The sequence below is a fragment of the Trachemys scripta genome, chromosome 5, assembly GCF_013100865.1.
Source record: "Trachemys scripta elegans isolate TJP31775 chromosome 5, CAS_Tse_1.0, whole genome shotgun sequence".
NCBI classification, from domain to species: Eukaryota; Metazoa; Chordata; order Testudines; family Emydidae; genus Trachemys; species Trachemys scripta.
This window is the reverse complement of record NC_048302.1, coordinates 25586981-25614119: the sequence shown is the minus strand read 5'-3', so window position 1 is coordinate 25614119 and position 27139 is coordinate 25586981. Positions and strand designations below refer to the sequence as shown.

General features: G+C 42.8%; 1 protein-coding gene across 1 annotated transcript in view; it reads left to right on the top strand.

Moving 5' to 3' along the window:
- The first annotated feature begins 16337 nt into the window (after positions 1–16337).
- The window catches only part of GPAT3 (glycerol-3-phosphate acyltransferase 3), a 30403-nt gene continuing 19601 nt past the window's right edge, over positions 16338–27139 (top strand). Inside the window, exons 1-2 of the mRNA XM_034772361.1 lie at positions 16338–16430; positions 17761–17968. Of these exons, the coding sequence (XP_034628252.1) occupies positions 17825–17968 (144 nt within the window). The 5' untranslated portion in view covers positions 16338–16430; positions 17761–17824. The remainder of the gene's footprint in view (positions 16431–17760; positions 17969–27139) is intronic.

Here is a 27139-nt window from a genome sequence, read left to right as displayed (position 1 = left end):
CCTAAAGTTCCCTTGTTCCTTTTGGATGAAAGCTTTTATTGTTACTGATAATTTGATGAAAAACCCTTCTCACAATCACACATATTTTGAACACTGGAGTAGAAAATGTTTTTCTACTTCTATTTTTTCTGTTACATTAATTCCAGTTATTCTTGTCTGAGTTTGCATTGGACATGTGTCTTTCAATGTATGGCCACAGAGTCTACATTTACTAGGAAGAGTCATGCATGCAACATTCCTGGGGAAAGGGAGAAACATAGATACACACCTGACTTTAAGGCCCCTTTACATTGCTACAGCAGTGTAAGTGGACCTTAATGTAAATAAGAATCAGGCCCCAAATATAAGATTTAATTTGGCCCTTATTTACACCTAGGCAATCCTATTGAAGACAATGGGTGGCACAATTGTAGTTGAGAGCATTCTCTAAAAGCTACAAGGTGGCACAAAGGCAACCAAAGACATCATCTGAAGAAAATAAGGCAATTGTACTAGGGACAGAATATGCCCTATAGACTTTGCTCTTTGTAGTAATGATGCATTTGCCTGAAGAAACCTATCCTGGAAAACAATCCTTTCTTGTAAATGGAGCAAATCTGATACGTTTTTATAGACTGACTTTTCAGAATAGACGTTCACTGGAAATAATAAAAGCCTTCATGTGTGTCTAAAGAGGCTGTCATCAGACATTCTCTAGCAAGCAGCATCTCTTAAAATGAAAAAAGGATAACATGCATTAGTTGTAAAGCACTTTTAATTTGTATCCTGTGGAGGAGGGGAAAGATGCCATCCAGTTTGCCAACAAAGTGAAATCTGCCATTGCTGCCAAAGGAAGACTGACTGCACTTCCTTAGTAAGAAAAACCTTCCATCATACCCCATTTCATTCACCTCACAATACAAGCTCAGACTCCCCCATCTTAAAAAAAAAACAAACCAAATCCACAGTTGGCTCATCTCCCCTCCCAAAGCCCTGTCCTCTTCCCTTTTTCTTGGTTGCCATTGATACCCCCATCCTCCCAATCACTCAGCCCTCTCTATAAGCCCTTATATCCAGGCTGTACCTACAGTTGTCATAAATCTCCAAGATCCAGCCTTCTCTCTGTCCAGGCTCACAAAACTCTCATCTAGGCCCTTATCTCTCATGTCCTGAATACTGTCATCTCCTCCTCTTAGGTCTTGACTACTGTAAACTTGCCCACCTTGAGTCCATTCAAAATGCTACTGCCAAAATATTTTTCCTTGATCTTTGATTTCAAGATGTCCCCCTTTTCTTTGAGTCCCTCCATTGACTCCCCTTCCACCTTACACCAGATATAAGCTTCTTGTCCTCACTTTAAAGGGACTTAACTCCATGGTATTTGTTATATCTATTAGCTCACTGCATTGTTCGCTGCAAGTTTCCCTATGCCCGAGTTCCCAAACTTCACTGCCTATTAGTCAATGTCTCCTACAAACACCTCTGTACTCTTTCCTGTGCTGCTCCTCATGCATGGCAGAGATTCCTTGAAGAAGAAAGAAGAAGAAGAAGAAAAAGGTAAAGCTTATGCTGACTCCCCTTCAGGGCCGGCTCCAGGCACCTGCCCACCAAGCATGTGCTTGGGGCGGCCCTTGGAGGGGGATGGCACCTGGAGGGGGACAGCGCGGCGCTCCGGCCCGAGAGGGGGGCCGCGACTGGGCTCGCTGCCCTCCCCGCAGCGCTCCGGCCGCCGGGGAGAGCGGAGCCCTGGCCGGCTCACCGCTGGGGAGAATGGAGCCCCGGCCGGGCTCTCCGCCCTCCTCCCGGCGCTCTGGCCGCTGGGGAGAGTGGAGCCCCAGCCGGCTCGCCGCCCTCCCCCCGGCGCTCCGGCCAGTCGGGGAGAGTGGGCCCGCGGCTGGGCTCGGCGCCCTCTCCTGCCGCGCTCCCTGCGTGGGGGAGGGGAGGGGGCGCGGCGACGGGAGGCTTTTTTGCCTGGGGCGGCAAAAAAGCCAGAGCCGGCCCTGCTCCCCTTCCAATCTAGTCTTCTTCAAATTCTACCTTTAAACTCTCCTCTGCTCTGATGCTTATAGAACATTGCCAGCTGATAACGCTTAGGGAGGTGGCCAACTCCATGGTGCATATGGATAACCTGCATGCAAGACTGCCCATATGACAGTTCGCTCACCTTCTCTCTCCCCCATCCCTATCTATTTGTTTATTTTATCCACCTTTTATATCTTGTCACTAACCCAAGGCCGGCTCCAGGCACCAGCCCACCAAGCACGTGCTTGGGGCGGCACCTGGAGGGGGTGGCGCGGTGCTCCGGCCCGAGAGCAGAGCCGTGAATGGGTTTGCCGCCCTCCCCCCGGCGCTCTGGCTGGTCGGGGAGAGTGGGCCCGCGGCTGGGCTTGGCGCCCTCCCCTGCCGCGCTCCCCGCAGGGGTGGGTGGCGGGAGGCTTTTTTGCCTGGGGCGGCAAAAAAGCCAGAGCCGGCCCTGCCTAAGTGTATCTATATTTATACACACACAGAGATCTTTCTTTTTCTTTTGGATGTGTCTTAGCCCCTCCCTTTGTAATTTGTTGGTTTTACAGGCATACCAACAAACAGCTGCTTAAGGTTATGCTTACCAGTCACCCCACATTTATCAGTGACACAGATGAGGGCGCATTCAGCATATTTTAATTTTTATTGTACTGTACTATAGATATTAAACCAGTATCTGTTGTTTTAAATTATTATATAACCAAAAGGTGGCAGCACTGTGTTCCTGTTCTACTTACACAATTAATGAGAGAGACTTGTAACCTTATTAATATCCATATGAGAAGCTTTTAATTTTTGTAAGTAAAAGCCATGAGAAAGTGACTCCATTTGTTGAGCAGCAGTATGTTTTCCTTTTCCTGTAGGAGTTGTAGTGCAAACAGAAATGTGCATTGTTAAGTAAGGGATTATGTCACGTAAAAGGCTGTATTAATTACTGGGATCAAGAAATCATAGGAGCATATTTTCTCCTCCTGTTCTGTGTGCAGTAGAGAGCCAAAATGGTCAGATCCCAAGAGGGTGGGGTGGGTATATAAAGAAAGGCACTATCTCTGCTGTATGCTCCCTCTCTCAGCCCCTGCAACAGCTTTTCTATGAGAGCTCTGCAGGCCGGGTCACTCCTTTGCAGCATCTGAAGACATGGAACCTGGCATCCATATTCAATGTGTTCTCTATCAAAACCCACTCATGCAGCTTAGATACTTACAGAATCCCTTCAGCGGCTGGAACTGTGCAGCTGTGCAGAGAATCAGCTGGTGTTAGCCCATCTGCTTCAGGAGTCATGCTGCTAAAGGAAGGGAGCAGGGTCTAATCAACCCCCCACTGGAGAAATATTGGGGAGTCAGAACTCATGGAGTTTCCTCCCCTCCATACACAAAAAAAATACACAGGGCAGAGAATATGGCCCTTAGATAGATTGACTCCAGTGGCCCTATTCAAGTGCTTAAGTTAAATATGTGCTTAAGGGCGCTGTTGGATCAGGACCAGAGTACTTAGCATCTTGTAGGATCAAGCCCTAAATGCCCCATCCAGGGATACCATATTAGCACTGTCCCATTGAGGAATGCTTAGATATAGTTCTTGGCAAGAAAGATCCTAAAATGTTTTATTTTGACTGATGAAGGGCTCCCCTTGCTGCAAATCAAATAATGCTACAGATATCAGGCCAGATTTTCAAAAAAGCCTAAGGTTAGGTACTTAAATAGGAACTACTGCTGTCTGAACTCTGTTGAAAACCTGCCTTTTAGGTTTCATTTACTTTTCTGTTGCCACTAAGTGAAGGATCTACATCTTTTAGCTAACAGTAAGGTCTCGATTCTGTCCTCTGATATGCACCACACAGTACCTTTTATCTTGGGTAAGTAGCAGCAGTGCTTGAAAATTAACCCTTACACTGATGCAAACTCCAGATGCAAGCCACAATGTGGGTCAGGGGGTGGGTCCAATCCTCACATGCAATATGATTCATCCAACCCGGGATAAGAACCGAGGGCAAGTCTACACTACTGTGCTACATCAGCACAGCTGCACCATTTTAGTGTATCTGCTGTGCCGACAGGAGAGTGCTCTCCCATTGACATAATTACTTCACCTCCACAAGAGGCAGAAGCTATGTCAGCGGGAGATCATCTCCCGTCGTCATAGTGCGGTGTGGACGGGGGGGTCTTTTTCATGAAATTAATCAGGAATAGTTAATCCAGTTTAAATTCGCACCCTCCCTTATTCCTGTTTAGTTTTGAAGCATAGACAAGTGGCGCGCGCACACACACACACACACACACACACACACACACACACACACACACACACACACAGAGGGAGGGCGGAAGATTGCTGTAAAGTGAATGTGTTTCTATAGAAAGTGTCAAACAACACCTTTAAAAGAGAAAATATTTCTTTTACTCTTTTAATACATTTAAAAAACAAAACAAACAAACAAACAACACTTTACCTCATATTTTTAAGGTGGGCAAGTAAATAACTAGATCAGGTGGATATTTCCCTGCAATTCTGAAACAAACAAAAATGTGAAAATATTGAATTTTTTCTTGTTAAATTTTTCATTTTGCAGTATTTTTGTTCATTAATATTTGTGAGACATTCAGATACTATGGTGATAAGGGCCACATACGTACCTCATGGATAGATCAGAGAAGGAATATGGTTCTCTGTATAGGACACTGGACTGGGAACCAAGACACCTGGGTCCTATTCCTGTCTCTGCCATTCTGTGACCTGGGCAAGCCATTTTATCTCTCTGCCCCTCACACCTTTTATCTGTTGAGACAGTAAGTTTTTGGAGGCAGGGAATGACTCACTATGTGTTTGTACAGTGCCTAGTACAATAGGGTCCTGATCTTGGTTGGGCCCTGCCGACAGTATTGTAATACAAAGAATAAATAATAGATAAAAAGGAATTTTAAAACTAAGGCTAACATTAATACTCATGAATTTTAATATTGTTTAGAGGTCAAAGATAGCAGAGCAGTAGAATGTAAAATTCCAGGTACAGCTCAAAGATACAAAGTGAAGCTGAAAACAGACGACTCTCTCTATAAAGCATATCAATTTTTACAATGCATTATAGTCAATGCAATAGCAGAGGAAAAGTATGGCCTACATGTAATCAAAAGATGAATGAATGGAGAATTCCACTGAGTGGTTTACTGGCCACTTGCCATTCTTGAATGGCAGCAGATAAAAAAAAAAAAAATACTGTGATAAGTATAATATATCAGACCATATTTATTTGCAATAAAAAGGTGATATTGACATGAAATTAAACTGCTTGATATTCTGGACGTGTGTGGCCCAACCGACTGGAGACAAATGAAATGCTACATTTTTTTAGATCTGACGTACTAGAAACCAATAACATATAAAAAACTTGCCATAAAATAAAAGTGGGACTGTTGCATGAAATCTTTTTTCTGAGTCAGTTCAAGAAGATTTCCTTAACTCTGGCAATAAAGATTGCAATTTCTCCCCGTGCCCCCATGCAGCATCTCTAGAATTATTCTGATACTTTAAAATAAATAAATAAACTACAGCCAAAATAATTTATATAGATTTATTAAAACCAAAACATGAGAGGTGAAGTCAATGGGAGTTTTACATACTCAGTATCTTAGTATTTGGCCCGATAGCACTGTCACAACAATACATTGCATGTCTTATGTTATTTTGTATCAAGATAATGAATTAAAAAGCATTTTTACCCACAAAACAGTTCTTAAACGTGTTTTGAACTCTCTATTGTGAATTTATAAACAAAATAGACACTAACTAGTCCACTTTTGTGCCTGAGTCAGCAAACATTAATAAATTTAAGCCTTACAAAAATCCATGCAAGATGGGTAAGTGTTGTTATCCCCAGTTCACATGTGGAGAAATTGAGGCAGAGAAACATACTTGGGATTTACTCAAGATCATACAACAAATCAGTGACGGAGCTAGGAATAGAAGGCAGGAGTCCTCTCCCCCAATTCTTTTGCTGTAACTACTGAACTACAGCAGAAGCAGCTCTGGGGCAGCAGAAGGGGACAGTGTCAGGGATATTGTTGCCCAAGGGCACAGACCATGTGAGATAGTTTGGCAGTTGGGAAGGGAACATGTGCACTAGGGATCTCTTGCTTATGCCTGGTAAACCTTGCCCTCCCCAAGTCCCAGCAGCATAGAGATCCATTTCCTTCTTGTTAAGGGTTTTTTATTGTCCTCTTCCTTTGTGCTCTGAGCAGCAAATTCAGCCAACAAGAGGAATGTACTTGCATGACTCATCTTCAAGGGGAGGGTAGAACAATCAATACCTTTTATCCTCTTTAATGTCCCACAATAGTCTGTCTGGTGTCGATGGGCCTTCCTTGTTGGCCAGGCATGGCACCTTCTGTTGGAGATCAGCACTTCACACTAGTTAATGTTTCTCTCCTATCTGGTGATTTACAGAGTCACAAAGGCTCACAATCAGGGCCGGCTCTGGCTTTTTTGCCGCCCCAGGCAAAAAAGCCTCCCGCCGCCCTTCCCCCCCAGAGCAGCGGGAGGAGGGTGGCGAGCCCGGCCGGGGCGCCGCTCTCCCCGGCAGCCAGAGCAGCGGGAGGAGGGCGGCGAGCCCGGCTGGGGCGCCGCTCTCCCCGGCAGCCAGAGCAGCGGGAGGAGGGCGGCGAGCCCGGCCGGGGCTTCGCTCTCCCCGGCGGCCAGAGTGGCGGGGGGAGGGCGATGAGCCCGGCCGGGGCTCCGCTCTCCCCGGCGGCCAGAGCGCTGCGCCGCCCCCCTCCAGGTGCCGCCCCAAGCACAAGCTTGGTGGGCTGGTGCCTGGAGCCGGCCCTGCTCACAATACAACCACTCAAATATTATCTTACAATATAGGATACAGATTAATGCATGCAGCAACTCACAAGCATTCCGTAAAGTCTAAACATTACATATTCTTCTAATTCTAATAGCTATTGTAACAATATTGACACACAGGGGATCCAGACTGATTCCAGCTATGTATTTGTCAGTGTTCAATTGAGACATGGGTTCCTTGGCATGAAGTGCCACCTGGGCTGCTAGTGTCACAAGTTTTATGGAGAATACCAGCTCTGTTTAATTTAGGGGCCAGAACTTCAGCTTGTGAAAATTAGCATAGCCCGATTAACTTCAATGGAGCTATGTAGATTTACTCAAGCCGAGGATCTAGCCATTGGGTTTCAGAGTAGAAAGTTCCGCTTGTTTGCAAATAGGTGTGCTGATTCGAGCTATGCTTAGCCTAAATGGCAATTAATCCAGGACTGTGTGACATAAATGTGCCTTATTCCCTCACAGACTACAGTGGGGACAAATAAAGCATAATGGTGGAACTAGTTTGAAAATGACTTATCACCACATCTTCAGGTTTATAACAGCTGGGTTTTTTTTAAAGAGAAAGGCCATAGTGCAAGGAAAGCAGTTTCTTTATAAGTCAACAATTTTTTGTAGTTAACAGACAGTTATTCTTTGATCAGAATGCAAGCTATTCACTAAGAGTGAACTTTAGCATAATTTATTGCAGGGCTTTGCCAGCAGCTCTGTAATTATTAGGACATTCAAATGACTAGGCATATTTTTCCCTGCTGTACCTCATAGACTCATAGACTTTAAGGTCAGAAGGGACCATCATGATCATCTGGTCTGACCCCCTGCATGCTGCAGGCCGCAAGACCCTTCCCTGGACTCTGCCGTTGAAGTCCCCAATCCTGTGTTTTAGTGACTTCAATCGGCTGAGACCCTCCTGCTAGTGATCCCTGCCCCATGCTGCGGAGGAAGGCGAAAAACCTCCAGAGGCTCAGCCAATCTACCCTGGAGGAAAATTCCTTCCCGACCCCAAATATGGCGATCAGTAATACCCCGAGCATATAGGCAAGAGTCTCTAGCCTGACCCTTGTTGGCCATTATGCTATTCATGTACCATTGCTTGGTTTTCCTCGGCTACTATGTTTTACCATTAAACCATTCCCTCCATAAACTTATCCAACTTAATCTTAAAACCAGACAGGTCCGTCGCCCCCACCGTTTCCCTCGGAAGGCCGTTCCAATATTTCACCCCTCTGACGGTCAGAAACCTTCGTCTAATTTCAAGCCTGAACTTCCCCCCGGCCAGTTTGTATCCATTCGTTCTCGTGTCCACATTTGTACTAAGCTGGAATAATTCTTCTCCCTCCCTTGTATTAACCCCTCTGATATATTTGAAGATAGCAATCATATCCCCCCTCAGCCTTCGCTTTGTCAGACTAAACAACCCAAGCTCCTCTAATCTCTTTTCATACGACAGGTTTTCCATTCCTCTGATCATCTTAGTCGCCCTTCTCTGCACCCGTTCCAGTTTGAGTTCATCTTTTTTAAACATTGGAGACCAGAACTGCACACAGTACTCCAAATGAGGTCTCACCAGCGCCTTATACAACGGAAGCAGGACCTCCCTATCCCTACTAGATATACCTCGCCTAATACATCCCAAGACCGCATTGGCTTTTTTCACCGCCACGTCACATTGTCGACTCATAGTCATCCTGCGGTCCACAAGGACCCCTAGGTCTTTCTCCTCTTCCGTTACTTCTAACCAATGCGTCCCCTTCTTGTAACTAAAATTTTTATTAGTCATCCCCAAGTGCATCACCTTACACTTTTCACTATTAAATTTCATCCTATTTCTGACACTCCAATTCACAAGCTCATTCAAGTCTCCCTGCAGAATATCCCTATCCTCCTCCGAGTTTGCAACTCCTCCCACCTTCGTATCATCCGCAAACTTTATCAGCCCACTCTTGCAATCGGTCCCGAGGTCAGTTATAAATAGATTAAATAAAATGGGTCCCAAAACCGAACCTTGAGGCACTCCACTAGTAACCTCCCTCCAACCCGATAATTCACCCTTTAATACGACCCGCTGCTTTCTCCCCATTAACCAATTCCTTATCCACCTCTGGATTTTCATATCGATCCCCATGTTTTTCATTTTAACCAATAATTCCTCATGGGATACTGTATCAAACGCTTTACTGAAATCCAGGTATATTAGGTCCACCGCATTTCCTTTATCTAATAAGTCAGTTACTTTCTCAAAGAAGGAGATCAGATTCGTTTGGCACGATCTGCCCTTCGTAAAACCATGCTGTAGTTTATCGCATTTGCCATTAACCTCAAGGTCCTCAACTAGTTTCTCTTTCAGAATGTTCTCCAGCACCTTGCACACTACTGATGTTAAACTAACAGGCCTATAGTTACCCGGGTCACTTTTTTTCCCTTTCTTGAAAATAGGAACCACATTGGCTATTCTCCAGTCTAACGGGACCACCCCCGAGTTTACAGATTCATTAAATATAGTCGCTAATGGGCCTGCTATTTCCCGCGCCAATTCCTTTAATATTCTCGGATGAAGATCGTCCGGTCCACCCGACTTAGTCCCATTAAGGCGTACTAGTTTTGTTTCTACCTCGGATGCGGTAATCCCCCATCCTGTATGCCCCTCTGTAACGGTGCTAGTATCCCTAATACCTCCATTGGCCTCATTAAACACCGATGCAAAATATTCATTGAGATATTGCGCCATGCCTAGATTATCTTTAATCTCCTCTCCGGCTATAGTCTTCAGCGGTCCCACTTCTTCTTTCTTTGCTTTCTTCCTATTTATATGGCTGTAAAACTTCTTACTATTGCTTTTAATTCCCCTCGCTAAGTCCAACTCTTCCCGGCCTTTGGCCTTTCTCACTCTATCTCTACATTCTCTGACTTCACTAAGGTAAGTTTCCTTACTGATCCCTCCCCTCTTCCACTCTTTGTACGCTTTCTGTTTTTTCCTAATCGCCCCTTTGAGTCGGTCGCTCATCCAGCTCGGTCTAAATCTCTTGCTTAGTAATCTTTTTCCCTTTTTGGGGATACAGGCCTCCGACAGCTCATGCATCTTTAACTTAAAGTAATCCCAGGCTTCTTCTGCCTTTAGATCCCTTAATACGTTTGCCCAATCCACTTCCCTTACCAGTCCCCTTAATTTGTTAAAATTGGCCTTTTTAAAATTATAAACCCTAGTCTTTGACTTAATTCTGGTAGTCCTTCCATTTAGTTTAAACCGAATTAGATCATGATCACTGGAGCCCAAGTTGTCCCCCACTACCACTTCCTCAACAAGGTCCTCACTACTTACCAGAATCAAATCTAAAATGGCCTCCCCCCTCATCGGCTCAGCTACCACTTGATAAAGGAATTGATCAGCAAGCACATCTAGGAACATCTGAGCCCTATTATTGCTACTAGCGTTTGTTCCCCAATCTATATCCGGGAAGTTAAAGTCCCCCATAATTACACAGTTTCTATTAGTATTTACCTCCCTTAACACATTAAATAGTTCTTTATCCATATCCTGGGTCGATCCCGGCGGTCCATAGTACACCCCAAGCACTATTCCCGGAGAGGCTCTAGTAGTCCTTTTACCCAGCTTGAGTATCGCCCAGACGGACTCCGTGTTATCAATTCCATCCACTATTATTTCTTTACAGCTTAAATCACTATTGACATACAATGCCACCCCCCCACCTTTACCTTTATCCCGGTCTTTCCTAAACAGCGCATACCCCTCCATACCTGCGTTCCAGTCGTGACTGCCATTCCACCACATTTCAGTTATTCCTACGATGTCCGGTTTCAATTCTCGGACCAAGACCTCCAATTCCTCCATTTTATTACCTAGGCTTCTCGCATTGGTGTACAAACACCTGAAGAAAGAGAAGATTCCAAGAGAAATTCAAAAGCAGAATTGATTTCTCTCCACTTCCATACGGCTGATCTGCTCATTTAAAAGAAATATCAAGGAGTGTGTGGGGGTGAGGGGCAGGGAGACCCCTCCAGGTACTAAAATAGCAGCTTGTGTTTGCATTTTCACCACCTTACTTATAGTGCACCTATCCTGTTAAATGTGCACAGAGTGGCTGGTCATGCTTGAGCATGTGATGTCCAGGAGAAAAAATAAAAGTCTATGGCCACCTAAAAATGTCATGGCTGTCATCATGCTTTCGTTGACTAGAACTACATTGACAGTGGGGACAGAACCAGTACATCTTGTACTCTGAAAAACAAAGGTGTATGGCACTTGAGCTAAAGGAGAACCGCCATTAGCTGCTAGCAGTTATAGGGGCTATGACTTGCACTTGAGCAATTCTGGTTCCATCATGTCAAGGACAGTGGTACACACAGCCAGGTCATTACAATAGAAAAGGAACATGTTATTTCTGTGTGATGCATTATCGCAACTAATTGTTGTTGTTTTCTGCCGAATTAAAAAAAAAAAACCTATCGCTCATCAGAATTTTTCTTCTATCTCAAACATATTAGTAGACTTCAGCCCCTATACTCCCACATTGCTAGTACTGGTGGAATTAGAGCACTAGAGGGAGAATTGCTAATACTCCTCAGGCCTTTTTTCTCCCTCCAGCTCTCCAAGTGCCCGTTCCTAAAGCTCAACCCCAGAGCTGTGCTGCCAGAAACTTTGCATTTCTTAGGGTACGTCTATACTTACCTCCGGGTCCAGCGGTAAGCAATTGATCTTCTGGGATCGATTTATCGCATCTTGTCTAGACGTGATAAATCGATCCCGGATCGATCCCAGAAGTGCTCGCCATCAACGCAGGTACTCCTGCTCCGCGAGAGGAGTACGCGGAGTCGACGGGGGAGCCTGCCTGCCGCGGGTGGACCTGCGGTAAGTTCGAACTAAGATAGTTTGACTTCAGCTACATTATTCACGTAGCTGAAGTTGCATATCTTAGTTCGAAGTGGGGGGTTAGTGTGACCAGCCCTTAGGTAGCATCTCACCTTCTCCTCCTGATTTTTTCCTGATAGGTTATTTCCTGATGGCTCTGTGAGCAGAGCCAGTTCTAGGTATATAACTAACAATTCCTGGGTTTGACCTAAGGGATGGGAATCGGGCAGCCCCGTAGCTAGGACACAGACATGGGGGAGCAGACTGCATGACAAGAGTGGCAGTTGTGCTTGCCTTCAGAAGCACATGTACTTAGTGAAAAATGCAGATTCAGTCAGAAGCCTTTTGAAATTTATATTTATGAAATGAAAAAAGATAAGAGATATTTCTATACTTGTTCAGTCTAACAAAGATTCAAGCATTCAAAAAATTAAAAGATTCAGAAACAAAAAATATAGATATTAACATGAAAGTGCTGTGTAATGTAAACACTGTTCCTGAAACTCAAGTTGAAGTCTTCTTTATTTCCATGGCAGCACCTAGAACTTCTTCAAATTCTTTGCAATTTCTCTTATCTATCAGTGGTTTAAATACAGGCATTTCAGCTTTCACTGTCTCCATATCTAATCCAAGCAAATCAAAGCTCACAGTAATTCCAATTTCAAGAAGTCCGGAGATCTGGTGGAATAGATTGCTGACAAGCTTTTGTATAACTCAGAGAATCTCCGTTGCAATTCGTTACTGGTTTCATCAAACAATTAATGGTAAATCTGGGACGTCTGGTGCTCATTTGCACTTTGGAATCCTGGTAAGTCCTCAGTAACTATGTAATCTTGAAATTTTAGGGGCAATACCATTGCTCTTTTGGTGGCACATCTTCAAGTTGATGCTTCATCACATACATCTCTCAAACCAGGGTGCTTGGATGAAATCTCCAAGAAAAAAACAAAAACAAACAAACAAACAAACCTTCAAGCATCTCTCTTCCTCCCCCCCTCCCCCGATTTTCTTCACAGCCAACAGTAATCAATTCAACATCGTTAGCAAGGTGCCTTAATTCCTTTTGAAGGTAATTGTTCAGAGGAACAAAATCTTTCAAAATCATTCTCATAACCTCAGCTAAGAACAAAATTTTTTTCGGTGATTATTTAACTTCCAAGAGTGGACAAGTCTCCATATCCATTCACAAAGTTTGACAGAATACTCTGAATCTCTTCCAAATTATTGAGGATTATTTCCAAGGTTTTCAGGTGACCAATCCATCTTGTTTCTAGGAGTCTTTGCAGGTGCTGGCCTTGGTACAGCACACTCACTTCATGCCTATGAAAAAAATTGTATAGACTTACAATTTGAGAATATATCTGCCACTGCTGAGCTCTTTTCACACACATGTGTAACCACCATATGTAATAGGTGACTTAAGCAGTGTGTGTAAGGTATTTGCTTGTTTAATTTCTGCTGCAAAAGCATTTGCACTCTTCCTTTGCACTCTGACATAACTTTGGCATCATCAAGGAAAGAACAAAGAATTTTGAAGGTCAAGACCCAGAACTTTCAAAATATGTTGTGTGAGATCTCCATCAGTGAAGCCATGCAGTTGGGCTACTCAAGTAAGTCTCTCCTTAGCTCTGCTATCAACAGAGTAGCATAAAACAGTGGACACATTTTCAATATTCACAGCATCCACTGTCAAGGTCTTCTGCCTGAAATGTGACACTACATCACTATTTTTCTCAGTATCGTCAACATATATTTCAAAACTATCTTCTTCATAATGTCAATTACTTCATTCTGAATTTCAGCAGAAGTGTACTTTGCATTTTTCAGAATGGTTCAGAGCATCCTTGAATTTTGGATCTTGTCCTGCAGTAAATTAAAGTAGGTTGATAAAAAGATTCTTGATGAATTGTTCAGAGTAAGATGTAAGTCCTTGAAGTTTACGATATCTAGAGCTCTCTCAGAGACAACTCATTTATCATTGCAAACTGGATATGTTTTTGCAAAGATTTTTAAATAATACCGGTTTCTTTCAATTTGTGAGGATGACACTAAAGCAACAATTGTGGCACCTGAAAAAGGAAGTTACGATAAAATAAATATCATAATCAGATTAATAAGCCAGGAATGTTACTGAGCACATGAATAAACTGAAATAATAAAATTAGTAAATATTTTGTACGGTGGATCTACCACATCACGTTGAGGAGCTTTCTTCAAGATAAGGGATTTTTGTGTAGGTGCTGAAGAGCCTTTTTTTAAAAGGCCCCCCCTCCTCCTGCCTTCTCTCTCTCTCTCCTTTCTTAGTTTTCCGGGAGGAGAGTTTTCTTTTCAGTTTCAAGTTGGTTGTGTTTTCTCATTAACTTTAATGGTCCACCATTATATTTTCTGGCTCGTACAATGCTAGGTATGATGGGTTGGATCACAGAAACCCCCCTGAGAGCTGCCACCTGATGTACCAAGACTACTTCTATACCTGTTTTCCCTGCCAGCTCAGGAATCCAGCACCCTGTCTTGCTGAGCCAGACACTCCCGTCTGCTCTAACACAGACCCAGTGTCTGAATTACTTGCCCCAAAGCTGCAGGTTTACCTGAAAACAACTCACAGAAGCATGCTTGTCTTTAGCACTCAGATGCCCAACTCCCAATGGGGTCTAAACCCAAATAAATCTGTTTTACCCTGTATAAAAGCTTATGCAGGGTAAACTCACAAATTGTTCACCCTCTATAATACCGATAGAGAGAGATGCACAGTTGTTTGCTCCCCCAGGTATTAATACATACTCTGAGTTAATTAATAAATAAAAAGTGATTTTATTAAATACAGAAAATAGGATTTAAGTGGTTCTAAGTAATAACAGACAGAACAAAGTAAGTCACCAAGCAAAATAAAATAAAATGCACAAATCTATGTCTAATCAACCTAAATACAGATAAGATCCTCACCAGTTCCAGAATGCTCCCTTTTACAGACTAATCTCTTTTTAGCCTAGCTCCAGCAATCATTCACACCCCCTGTAGTTACTGTCCTGTGTTCCAGTTTTCTTCAAGTAACCTGGGGGGGGTGAAGAGGCTTCTTCTTTAGTCAGCTAAAGACACAATAGAGGGGTCTCCCACAGGTTTAAATAGACTTTCTCTTGCGGGTGGAGACCCCCCTCCTCACTCCTATGCAAAGTCCAGCTCCAAGATGGAGTTCTGGAGTCACCTGGGCAAGTCACATGTCCATGCATAACTCAGTCTTTATAGGCAGAAGCCATTGGCCACATGGTATCTTGTATGTCTCCAGGAAGACTCCTTATGTGGATTGGAGCATTCCAAGATGCATTGTTCCCCAAATGCTTCCTGATCAGGTACTTAACCTTGTGAATTCCTTCCTAAAGAAGCTGACCAAATGCCTCACAAAGCTTACTTAGAAATCAAGCAAGTATACATAACTTTGAACACACGAATGGTGCCTACATACAACTCGGATGAACATAACCAGTAGATCATAACCTTTACATAGATATGTTACATGGCATATGTAGCAAAACCCTATTCCAGTTATATCATACATACGTTTATAAGCACCCCCCCATAAAGCCTTATGGGGTACACTGTCACACTAGGTACTTGGAACTAATCTCTGGTTAGTGAGGTGGCCCCTCTCTGGTGATTTTTTTCACCGTTTTGTAGTGAGGTGGAGCTGAATGTTGCAGGACAAATTATGAGCACAATTTTATATACACAAATACATAAATTCCTAACCACAGTTTGTGTACATATCTCATAACAATAATCAGGTTCAGAATATCACATGCTTTCATTAGGGATCGAACTTGATATATATTTATACACAGTAATATTGTATACAACCAGTTGATTGAATAGCATATTCTTTAGGGTTCACACCCCTTGTTCTCTCTTTGGGGTGTCTGGACCCTGATTGTCAGAAATGTAGAAATGGGGGGGAACAATCCCTCCCCCTCCCCAAACTCTGAAGCTTCTCTTTTCCTTGTTGCAGTCTAGTCAGCCATTGCATTCAAGTGGACTAAGCAGTTTTCATGTTTGATTAAACCTTTGCCATGAGAAAGTGCATTTTTCCAATTGCAAAATCCAGATTTGGTAAAATAACCATAGTAGCTCCCATTCCATCAGCATTGCCAGGGTGCATGTACAATCAACAAGGAAAACAAATGGCCCCTCCTCAGCTACAGGGCTGGAGTCAGGAGACTTGGGCTCTGTTATGGGCTCAGAGACATAGATTCATTGAGTGTCCTTGAGCATGTCACTTAATAATGGCTCTAGGTCTCAGTTTCCCCAGCTGTAAATTGGAAATAATGCTACCTTACTTACCTTCATAATGTGCGTTGATATGTACAAATGAAAAGCTCTCTGTATAGACACGAAGTGTTTATCATTTATTCATTCATTCATTATGATTAATCATTATTTTTATTATTATCCCAATAGCTGCAGTTATCCTTAATCTGTTCCTTTCCTCTGTTCTCTCTCCTACTGCATTTCTCTTTTCTTCAAGGGAGAACGCTATTGCAAAGAAAAGTCAGGCCAGGTGGGGGTTGGAGTAATACAAAGTTTATGGTAAAATTGTCTCTCTGCTAAGTGAATTATGGTATACAAACATTGGTAGCTTTTCCTGTCTCTTGATTGCAGCAGGAAATATATATGTGCTAGCCCTTGACTGGCATGTTTTTCCTTTGTACTCTTTGCTTAAGAAACCCTGCGTCGGGTAAGAATGGTGTAGCTATTGTACTACTCTGGGTAATGACCATTAAAAAATTATTAGCAGGGTTTAAACAGTGTTTACTTAAAAGTTGAGTTAATTGCCTAGCTAAAGTAAAATGTATTAAGGACATCTGTGCTGTTTGCTCATTGCTATAAGTTTGTTTCTACCTTTAACAATGGTAAAGTGGTCTAAAGCCTTGTTCTTAAAAGAAAAAAATAAACAAAGTTACTGTTCAAGCTAAAGGCTGAATTGTTGGCAGTTATTTTTCAAGAGGGAGAAGCCCCTTCTAGACTTTTAGCAGGGAATTTACAACTCGTGTTCTAAATTAGAAACCTGGTCTTATTTTGCTGGTCTTAGCAAACTGTAGCTCTACTGTGGCTGTTTAAACTTTTCTTGCCTGCATCCAATATCTGCTGAGAGAAGGGATCCCAGAGGAACCATTTTAAGTGAGAAGTAACCCTATGCTCTCCGCAATGATAAAATATGAGATAAGGGAAGTCTTTAAAAAACAAACAACAAAACGCTTGCGGTTGATAACATTGTATATCGTCTAATGGCATCATTTGTTGGGGTTTATGGGCTGAGGGGAAGGTGGAAAAACTCATGTAAAGACCAGAATATAATTAAAACTGGTAGACACGGGTAGGTGTCTGAGACTATTTTAAAGTGCTGGGGATTTCTTTGAAACTGGCTAGATTTTTAAGATGTGTTTTTGTTTGGTTTTTTTTTTTTTAAGTGACCTCTTACTCTTCCCCTTTTCACTGCTGCTGTTAAAAGCAAAATACCTGACCCTGGAAAAAGGAAATGAAACCTTATGGGGACGATCCACCATGGTGTCTCTTTTCTGGGCTTTCCTTTTTGATGTGTCCCCAGTACCAGAGGCGCATACGTGTGCCCCAAGCATTGTGCGCTAGCCGTATGCAGTTGAAACTGCTATTATCTCATCCACCTTGTCTCTGCATAACCCCAGTCAGTTACACCTGGGAGAGGAAGCGAGTGACAGGCAAACTGGGTTCCCTTTTCAGTTACCTATTTTAACCCCTCCAAGTTTATGGGACTCAAGGGGAACACCTACTCCGACCCCACCTTCTCTCATCTTGGTATGCATCTGGCTTTCCCCTCATGCTATAGTTTCATACTATTCATCTCTGGCTTGCACCAAATGGTCCCATATCTGCCCTCTCTCCCTCGCATTTGTTCTTTCCCTACAGAGAGGGTTTGCAGCTGCTGACTGGATCTTGAACAGAATTAGTTAACGGGGCGGAGCAGGGGAAGGCGGAGGAAGGCAAGGATCGGCCTTGGTTTCTGACCATTTTTTTCGCTTGGCTCTCAGTCGCCCGCAGCGATCCAGGAAGCAGCGGGAGAGGCTCTCCTCTAGAGCGGGGGTTCCAGCGATCATGGAGGACCTCCTCTTTGTTGTAGCTAAGGTCATGTCCGTCTGGCTTACGGTGGGGTTTACACTGATAGTGTTGCCATCGGTGTTCGGAGCGTCGCTGGGGATTTCTGAAGTCTACATGAGAATTTTAGTAAAAACCCTGGAGGTAAGTTGGTGGCCCTTAAAACTTTATACTTAATACAAGGGAGGGGGGCGACTGGGACATGTTTTTGGTTTTTTTGGTGGTGGTAACGGTGTTTCTAGTAAAAGCTTCTAGTTTGCAGCCGTAATTCTGTTGTAACTTCTGCATAAATACTTATTCTCCTTGCATGAATTAGTTTCTCTAACGCAAGAGGGTGTTTTCTCTCTCTGGATGAGTCTGCCAAAGGCTGGCTAGTCAAGACTAGAAAACAGAGTTCCTGGAAATGCTATATGCTTTAGGAACCTAAATCAGGACTAACTTTGCTCAGGGGTGACATTAAATCTGTCTCCCTTTCCATTGGACGAATAAATGACCTGATAGTCAAGCTGTGCATAAAGAGATCATCCCCATGAGGTATAGACCGTGGAGGAGCCTGCTTTAGAAGAAACTATCCTGAAACTCCATAAATTTAGACTAATTTCATGCCAGTCTGAACCAAAAATCGGTTTCCTTGCTAAAATGTTCTGCTGTGTGCTCATCCACCCTTGTGATCGCATAATACTAAACTGTGAATGTAAAACCCCAAACAGCCAGTGATTATTCTAAAATCCCACGTATTAACACCTTGGTCCCTCAGCCTAGAATGTTATTACATGACAGAAATTCAATCTCTGGACAGAGAAGGGCAAGAATATAATGTACCTTGCACTGCACAGTGCAGTAGCGTTCTGCCTTCCTCTCCTTTTTAATGACTCTGACAATAATCATCTGTGCCAAGCTGCTTATGAACTATAGTTTAGGGGACCAGCTATGAATCTTGTATCTAGCTCGGTCCTGCTGACCTTTATGCCTGTTGAATGCCTGTATTTTCTAAATCACCTTCTCCTGTTGACTAACATTGAAATTAACTTATTTTTAAATTGTTTTGACCAAACAATGTGTGGGAATATCACAAACGATAGCTCAGGCCAAGCAGGAACGTTGAGGGTGTGTGTGTGTGTGTGTGTGCTACATCACAGGTAGCTTGTCTAACCAATCCTGTGCAATGGATAGCTACCCAAGCAGATGCTGGGGGGGGGGGGGGGGGGGGGAATCCAGTTTTGGTGCTCTATAGAGCACTTTCTCAAGGCTATTCTTAACAAAACACTTGTCTCACTTTCTTCAGATGAGGCAAGAATCTCGCTGGGGTTAGGTGCTTAATTTGTAATGCCTTGCATTTGATGTGGCCCCTTGACCTGAGTATGATGCCAGTGTTCAGATTCCACATGGTGTTAATTCCTGGCAGTCCCTGCTGTGCTGTACTTCATTCACTTGGCACATACATTCTCACCGTACTGGCAACAATGGCCACATGCGCAGCTTCTTGAGTGCTGAACTTATGCAGCAATTCAGCTTCCCATCATCTTCTCAGTGGAGTGGGCATGTGAGCTGATCTCCTTCTTTTCCCCTGCCAGTTTCCTCCTCTACAGAAATCTACTTTTCCAGGAGAGTGCTGGTTAGGGATAGGTTGAAGATGGAATGTGCGTGAAGTTCTAGAGGAGCAAAGGGAAAGGAGGAGCTAATGTATTGGCCTCTTTAAAAAAAGGCCATTAATCAGGATGATCTGGGTAACTGTAAGCTGTTTAGCTCAACACTGGTCCTGGGTGAAATTGTGGCATGACCTATTGGGAAGCAACCAGTAAATCATGCTGCCTTTGTTCATCCCAGTCATCATGTGTTCCATTGAAAATGGATCTTGTTAAACTTGGTGGTGGTGGTCTATGAGGTTACCAGTTTGGTTGAGATAATATATTCAGATGCCTTACGGAAGCAGGACTTGGTATCACACAACATTCTGAATATTTTTTTTTTAAATGCTATGCCAAAAAGAAGCGCCTATTAAATGGCTTTTTAAAAACTGGCTGATAGATCTTAGAGTAACTTTAAATAAATGAGTGATCCAAAAGTTATTTCTAGTGGGGTTCCCTCCTGGGATCTGTTCTTGGCCCAACGCCATTGAATGTTTTTGTTGAGATGACACAGGTTGATCTGTCATTTAACGCTCCACCAGTTGTACAGGGCAATCTGGATATCTTGGAAAACTGGCCTTACTTGAGTAATACAAATTTTATCTATTTAAAGTTACAAGATGATGCCTTTTTAGAAGCTAAAAATGTTCATTGTACTGATAGAATGAGGGATGGTTGCTTGGAAATCAGTGATCAAAAAGTCACTTTAAAAAAAAAAAAAAAAGGGGTGCTAAGGGGAGGGCGTGAGGGATAACCAGCTGAACGTGGGCTGGCTTTGCTGTGCCAGGGATGAGCCAAGACTATCCTTGTATGTATAAACAGGGGAATATTGAATAAAACTAGGGAGACATTACTACTGTATATAGCACTAGTGAAATTATTATTGGAATACTGTGTCCAGTTCTGGTGTCCTCCTAAAAAGGATGTTGACAAATTAGATGAGGCTCAAAAAAGAGCTATAAAAATGATCTTGCATTTGGAAAACCTGATTTGGAGTGAAAGACTAAGCAGCTCAAACTCTTGGATAAATAAATAGATCTTTGGAGGTGACTTGATCATGGACAGCTTCTAACAGAGTTAGAGTAGACTGTAGAGTCTGCTACTAGACAAAGGCATGACATTATCTAGTGGCTAGAAGGTGAAGTTAAAGGAACTCCGACTAGAAATAACTCTCAAACCTTTAACAGTGAGAGTAATAATCATTAGAACAACTTGCCTAGTGATGCGGTCGTTTTTGTCACCTAATATTTTAAAGATTAGGTGGATTTCCCACCCCTCTTTTCCCCCCTCCTCCCCTAAAAATCTCAACCAGAAGCTATGGGTTTGATGCAGGAAGCACTTCATGAAATTCTAAGGCCTGTGCCATGCAGGACTAGATCACAATGGTCCCTTCTGGCCTTAAATTCTAGCTGAATTGCACCAGTTCCTCTCTCAGAAACCCAGCAAGGTACAAACAACAAATATGCGTTCTGTACTGGAGTAAGAGGGAGTGGAAGCTGTATAAACTAACTGGTCTAAACATATGAATTTTTGTGGCTAGCAAAACTGCTGGATGAATATATCTTGCTTCCCTAGTCATGGTTTTAGTGAATATCATCACTGAGTGACATCTTTTTTTGGCCAAAACGTCTGTTTAAAAAACAAAACAAAACTGCTATTTCTTAAGCACTAAAACGTTTTGTGAACTCCTGTCAGTTTTGCCAAATGGTTTCAGTGGAAACAATCGCTGCCCCTCAAAAGAAAACAAAATGGAATATTTTGGTATGTTCAAAACCCAGCATTTTGAATGTTTGGTTTAAAACCACTTATTATTTTAAAATTTAATTTAGTGTTGTTGAAAATATTTAAATAGTCAAAATCAAAACAAAAATGTATCATTTGACCAGAAGTGTGTGTATGTGAGAATTGCCAGCAAAACAAAAATCTGTTATTCATACAGCTCTGCTGGACAGCATCAGCAAATGCCTTTAACTACTTGGTTTTTATCATTGCACGGATCTCTAGGAGAGAGAGGTAGGAATTCAGAGCTATGTAGGATTACTCTGTTTAACAAATTGTTCTAAGTGTCTTCTATTTAGATTTTCTTTGTTTGAAATTTCAAAACCATTAACTTCTTAAATGTAGAAAATACCCTTAAGCTCCCCTACAACTCCCACTTGTGAGGGCTTCTAATAGAGCTGCCTTTAATTAATTGTTTAATATTTTTGAAGAAGTCCTAATGTGCCTGTCCTTACTGTATATACTAAAGGGACATGAACTAGTGGTGGATTTCTGCCCTCCCCCGACCAATGCAAAAAACCCTAATTGACTTCACTTTCTGATTCTGTTGCATTGAACAACACTGCTTTTTTGCAGTGCAGGGGAAATTCTCTTTTTAAGAGCCATATCTATTGATCTTGAGGTCTTCCTCTCCCCTCTCCCCTCACCCCACACTTACAAAAGTAGCATAGAAACATCTGGTCCAAACACAAGCTGCCTTAGGGTGACCAGATAGCAAATGTGAAAAATCGGGATGTGGGGGTAATTAGAGCCTATATAAGAGAGACCCAAAAATTGGGACTGTCCCTAGAAAATCAGGACATCTGCTCACCCTAAGCTGCCTGCATCCCTCTACGATGGCACCACTGAACAGATAGCTGAAACAAGGACTGATGTTTCTAATGCTGTACTTCTGAGAACTTGACTGGTCTTTGCTTCTAATCACTGCTCTTGTCTTTTAACTGCAGATGCCTCTTTGCTCAGTTTTAACCAAACAACAAGACCCACTTTTCCTATGCTTGCTCTACTAGAGTTTCAAATAGCACTGTGTGGAAAGCCTCTAAACTCTTTCTAATAATTTGTGGTCTAGCTTTGTAGCATCTCTCTGTGCTTAAGGAAAGCCAAAGTCAAACTGAGCTTAAAAACTAGATTTTTTTTTTTTTTTTATTTAAAGGAGGGAATAGGGGGTTTGCAAAACCTAGGACAAATTGTGATTTCCACTTTGAGTTCTAATGTCAGGTTTTTAGTGTGTGCTTCCCAGGGATTATGGAAACTCACAGGTGTACAGTGATGTGCTAATCCATAAGGATGCAAAAATGAAATTGCCTGGTTCACACTAAGAATTGTAAAAAGTAATGAGGTGGCTTTATTTTTTATTATTATTATTAAGTGTCAGTGATCTAAGGCATTTGTAACAAAGGTCAGGAAGTAAACTTTGTTTACAAAAGGCATTATCAAGTTTTTCTCAACTAAGATTTACTGGGTCTTGTGACGTACAATATATTCTCTCAGGAATGTGCATATGTGACTTCCATTAGCATGAAGGATAGTTTGGTATGAACTGAAGGAAGAATACCTTTCTGAAACAGATTGCCCTGGTTTGGCTAATGCTTTAGGCACAGCTCGAAAAGTATATAGCAGCCTAGCTATAGAAGGGTAGGAATAGATGGGCAGTTTTCACAGATGAGAGGTAAATAGCAGGGTGGATCTGTACTGGGACCAGTGTTGCTCAACATTGAGGTGGCAAAGTTTGCAGCTGATACAAAATTACTCGGGATAGTTAAGTCCAAAGCAGGCTGGAGAGTTACAAAGGGATTTCACAAAACTACATGACTAGGCAACAAAATGGCATATGAAATTCAATCTTGATAAATGCCAAGTAATGCACACTGGGGGAAAAAATCCCAACTATATATATGAAATGGGTTGGGTCTAAATTAGCTATTACCACCAAGAAAGAAATCTTGATGTCTGTTTGGATAGTTCCCTGAAAACATGCTCTCAATGTGCAGCAGCAATCAAAAAACCTAACAACGTTAGGAGCCATTAGGAAAGGGATCAATAATAAGACCGACAAGATCATTATGCCACTATAAATATGTGGTACACCCACACCTTGAATACTGCATGCGGTTCTGGTCGCCCCATCTCAAAAAAAGCTATATTAGAATTGGAAAAAGTACAGAAAAGGGCATAAATGATTAAGGATATGGAAAAAGTTCCATATGAGGAGAGGTTAAAAAGGCTGTGACTGTTAGCTTGGAAAAGAGATGACTAACGGGGTGAGATATGATAGAGATCTATAAAATTATGAATGGCATGGAGAAAGTGAATAAGGAACAGTTATTTATCCCTTCACAAACCACAAGAACCCTGGTCACCCAACGAAATTAATAGGTAGTAGATTTAAAACAAACATAAGGAAGTACTCTTTCACACTACGCACAGTCAACCCATGGAATTCATTGCCATGAGATCTTATGAAGGCCAAAAGTAATTCTTTTTTGAACCTGTGATAGAGAAGTTCATGGAAGATAGCTCCATCAATGGCTATTAGTCAAGATGGTCAGGAATGCAACCCCATGTTCTGGGTGTCCCCAAGCCTCTGACTGCCAGAAGCTGGGACTGGATGATGGGGGTGGATAATTTTGCTAAATTGCCCTGATCACTCCCTCTGAAGTATCAGGCACTGGCCACTGTTGGAAGACAGCAGTGGTGCTGGAGCAATTTTTATAGTGGGGGAGCTGAAGGCGGAAACCATGTATTTGGGTTTCTTACTACTTTAAGCTGGGGGGTGCAGCAGCATCCCTAGTTGCAGTACCTATTTAAGAGACAATACTGGGCTATGTGGACCATTGGTCTGACCTCATAGGGCTGTATTTATGTTTAAAAGTTCACATTATTTCAAATAGTTCTTTGAAGTGCAGCACTTGCCAGGGATTACATTGTCAGGTCTCCTGCCTAGAGACGTTATGTATCATTGTGGGATTGTATGTAAACACTTTAATTTTTAATACAATGAAGTCCTAAATTGGCTTAACTGGTTTCAGTAAGGTATATTCAGGAAATTGCCATATCTGTCACACTTCCTTCCTTAGGTTTCACAGCTGATGACTTCCAAAATATTAGCTACCTGAGGCTACACATTCCCAGTTCAGGGGAAACAAGCACAAGAAAGGGTGGAGGGGAGAACACCAGAAAACCATATCAAACTTGCCAGAAATCCTGCAATATTACTCGTGTTTCAAGAAATACTACTGGACAAAACATTTCCTGGAAAGTAGTGACCAGGTGGAATATTTCCCCTTGTGCCTCAGGTCAAGCTACAACGTGGTAGCTTTTTGTTGTTGTAAAGAACCTATGTTCAGTTCATGTGCTGTAAGTGGCTTGGGGCTGGTCCACACTAATCCCCCCAATTCGAACTAAGATACGCAACTTCAGCTACGTGAATAACGTAGCTGAAGTCGAAGTATCTTAGTTCGAACTACAAGGTACTTACCGTGGGTCCACACACGGCAGGCAGGCAGGCTCCCCCATCGACTCCACATACTCCTCTCACGGAGCAGGAGTACCAGTGCCGACGGCGAGCACTTCTGGGATCGATTTATCGCGTCTATACAAGACGCAATAAATCGATCCCAGAAGATCGATTGCTTACCGCCGAACCCGGAGGTAAGTATAGACATACCCTAGTCTAGTTTACGCTGAAAGACTGTAATGAATGTTTTAACCATGGTTCTGGTGCCATGTTTGTGACTAGGTCGTGTTACATGGTAGCACTCCCCTCGCCCCCCCGCCCCCATAGTAAATACTCCTCCTACCAAGGCATGAATTCAAGAAAGTGATGAAATTCCTTCCTTTTTTGTGCCTCACCAAGCACATTTCAATCTGATTTAATCCAGACTCTGCTGTTGTATAGCAGATCTTGTGTAGGAAAAGTGACTATGGAGCTCTCAGATCAGGCTATTTTAGAGCAATTTTTGAGGAATGAAATGTACCCTTTGAGAAGGACAGACAAACACATCTTAGCTGTAGATGTTGCCTGGTTTACTTTACATCACACTTCAATTTTTATCTGCCTTGAAGATCACTGCCTCTCTTGCAAAGCATTGCTGTACATTGTGATGTTGCAACTTTGCAAACACTACAGATGCATGTCTCAATATCCTGTGTTTTCAGGATTGTTACTGATTTCTGCTGTGTTCAGACCTATTTGATTCTGCCTTTAATATGGACTTAGCTGTGTCTAAAGTAGTGCAGCAATAAGATTAAACTTTTATCAGGAATGATTCCAAATGAGAAGCTGCCTGCTCCTTCTAAACTCTAAATTGGTGACTTTATAGATTCCTATCTTTTCTCATGCAAAATGGGTAGGGATCAAAACTTGTCTCTGGTCACTAGTCTTAGACAATTGGCTGGAAAAAAAACAAGGTATTTACCAAAATGTGTCTAGCCTGGACCAGTAATGAAAGATGGAACCTTACATCATGGGTGCAATTTATTGTAATTCATATTTTTGCCATTTATTTGAAAAAGGTAATACCTAGAGGCCCAAAGCAGGTCATGGTCTGACCTATTGCTCTGCACTGTGCAAATATAATAGACATTTCCTGCTCCCAGGGCTGGATTAACTCTCCTGTGGGCCCAGGGCTATTCAATTTTGTGGGGCCCCTGTATACAAGTCTTTTTCCTGAGAGGGAGTTTGGTGCAGGATGGGGCTGGGGCAGGGGATTGGAGTGCAGGGTCTGGGGGGAAGTTTGTATATGACTCAGTATAGAGGGAGGGGGATTCTGATCGGGGGCAGGGGTTGGGGTGGAGGGGGGGGTGTGAGGTGCAGGCTCCGGCAGGGAGGTGCTTACCACAGGTGGCTCCTGGCCGGTGGTGCAGCAGGGCTCAGGCAGGCTGCCTGCCTGCCATAGCCCCATGCTGCTCCTGTAAGCAGTCAGCTGCTAGCACATCTCTGCAGCCCCTGGGGGAGACAGTGTGTCTCCGAGGTGTTGCATTTTTACATCAAGAATATATACACTTGTTCTGAGGTCTGGAAGGAGGTGAGAGGCAGAGCAGTTGAAAGTCTCTGGATAAACATAAAATGGGGGAGGGGAAAATAAGTGATGACATAGTAGAGGTTTACTATAGACCACCAAATCAGGAGTGTCAAGCTGTCTGGAGTGGCTTAAGAGCATGAGTACCAACCTCAGGGGAGAATGTTAAGAACCGGGGCACAAACCCCAAATTGGTTGTGAGTTCAATATGTAGATTTCACCAACCAAGTCTGAAATGTGAACTTCTCAAGCACTGTAACATGGGACACAGACAATCTCTTTGGGTACTCCAGTTTATCTTGCCACCTAGGCAAGCTTGCCTTTGATAGATAGTCCCTCACAGCAATATTCAGGTTCTATCCAGTCCCAAAGGACCAGTCACTTACCCCAGGTAAATTGTACTTTAGATCTGACACCAAAGACAATGCTTGTCGTTTATATGTAGCTCTAGAACTCCATTAGGAGCAGGAGAAATATGAAAGTAAGTGTAGGCCCTCTACTTAGTAGGGAAAGAGAGCTAATGACTGATGACATCAAGAAGGCTGAGGTGTTCAATGTCTATTTTGTGTCAGACTTCATTAAGAAGGCTGATTGGGACCAGATCACAGTTAATACTAACAACTTGGGGAAGCAACACATTGCAGAATAGAGGGGTGGGGGGAAAATAGGTTAGATATTTTCAAGTTGGCAGGTCCTGACGACCTAGGTACCCTAGGGTACTTAAGGAACTAGCTGAAGCAATCTCAGAGGTAATTGTCTTTGGAGGACAGGTGAGTTCATAGAGGATTGGAGAAGGGCAAACCTAGTATTGTCTTTAAAAAGTGGAACCAAGAGCACCTGGGGAATTAGACCAGTCAGCCTAACTTTGATATCTGAAAAGATATTGA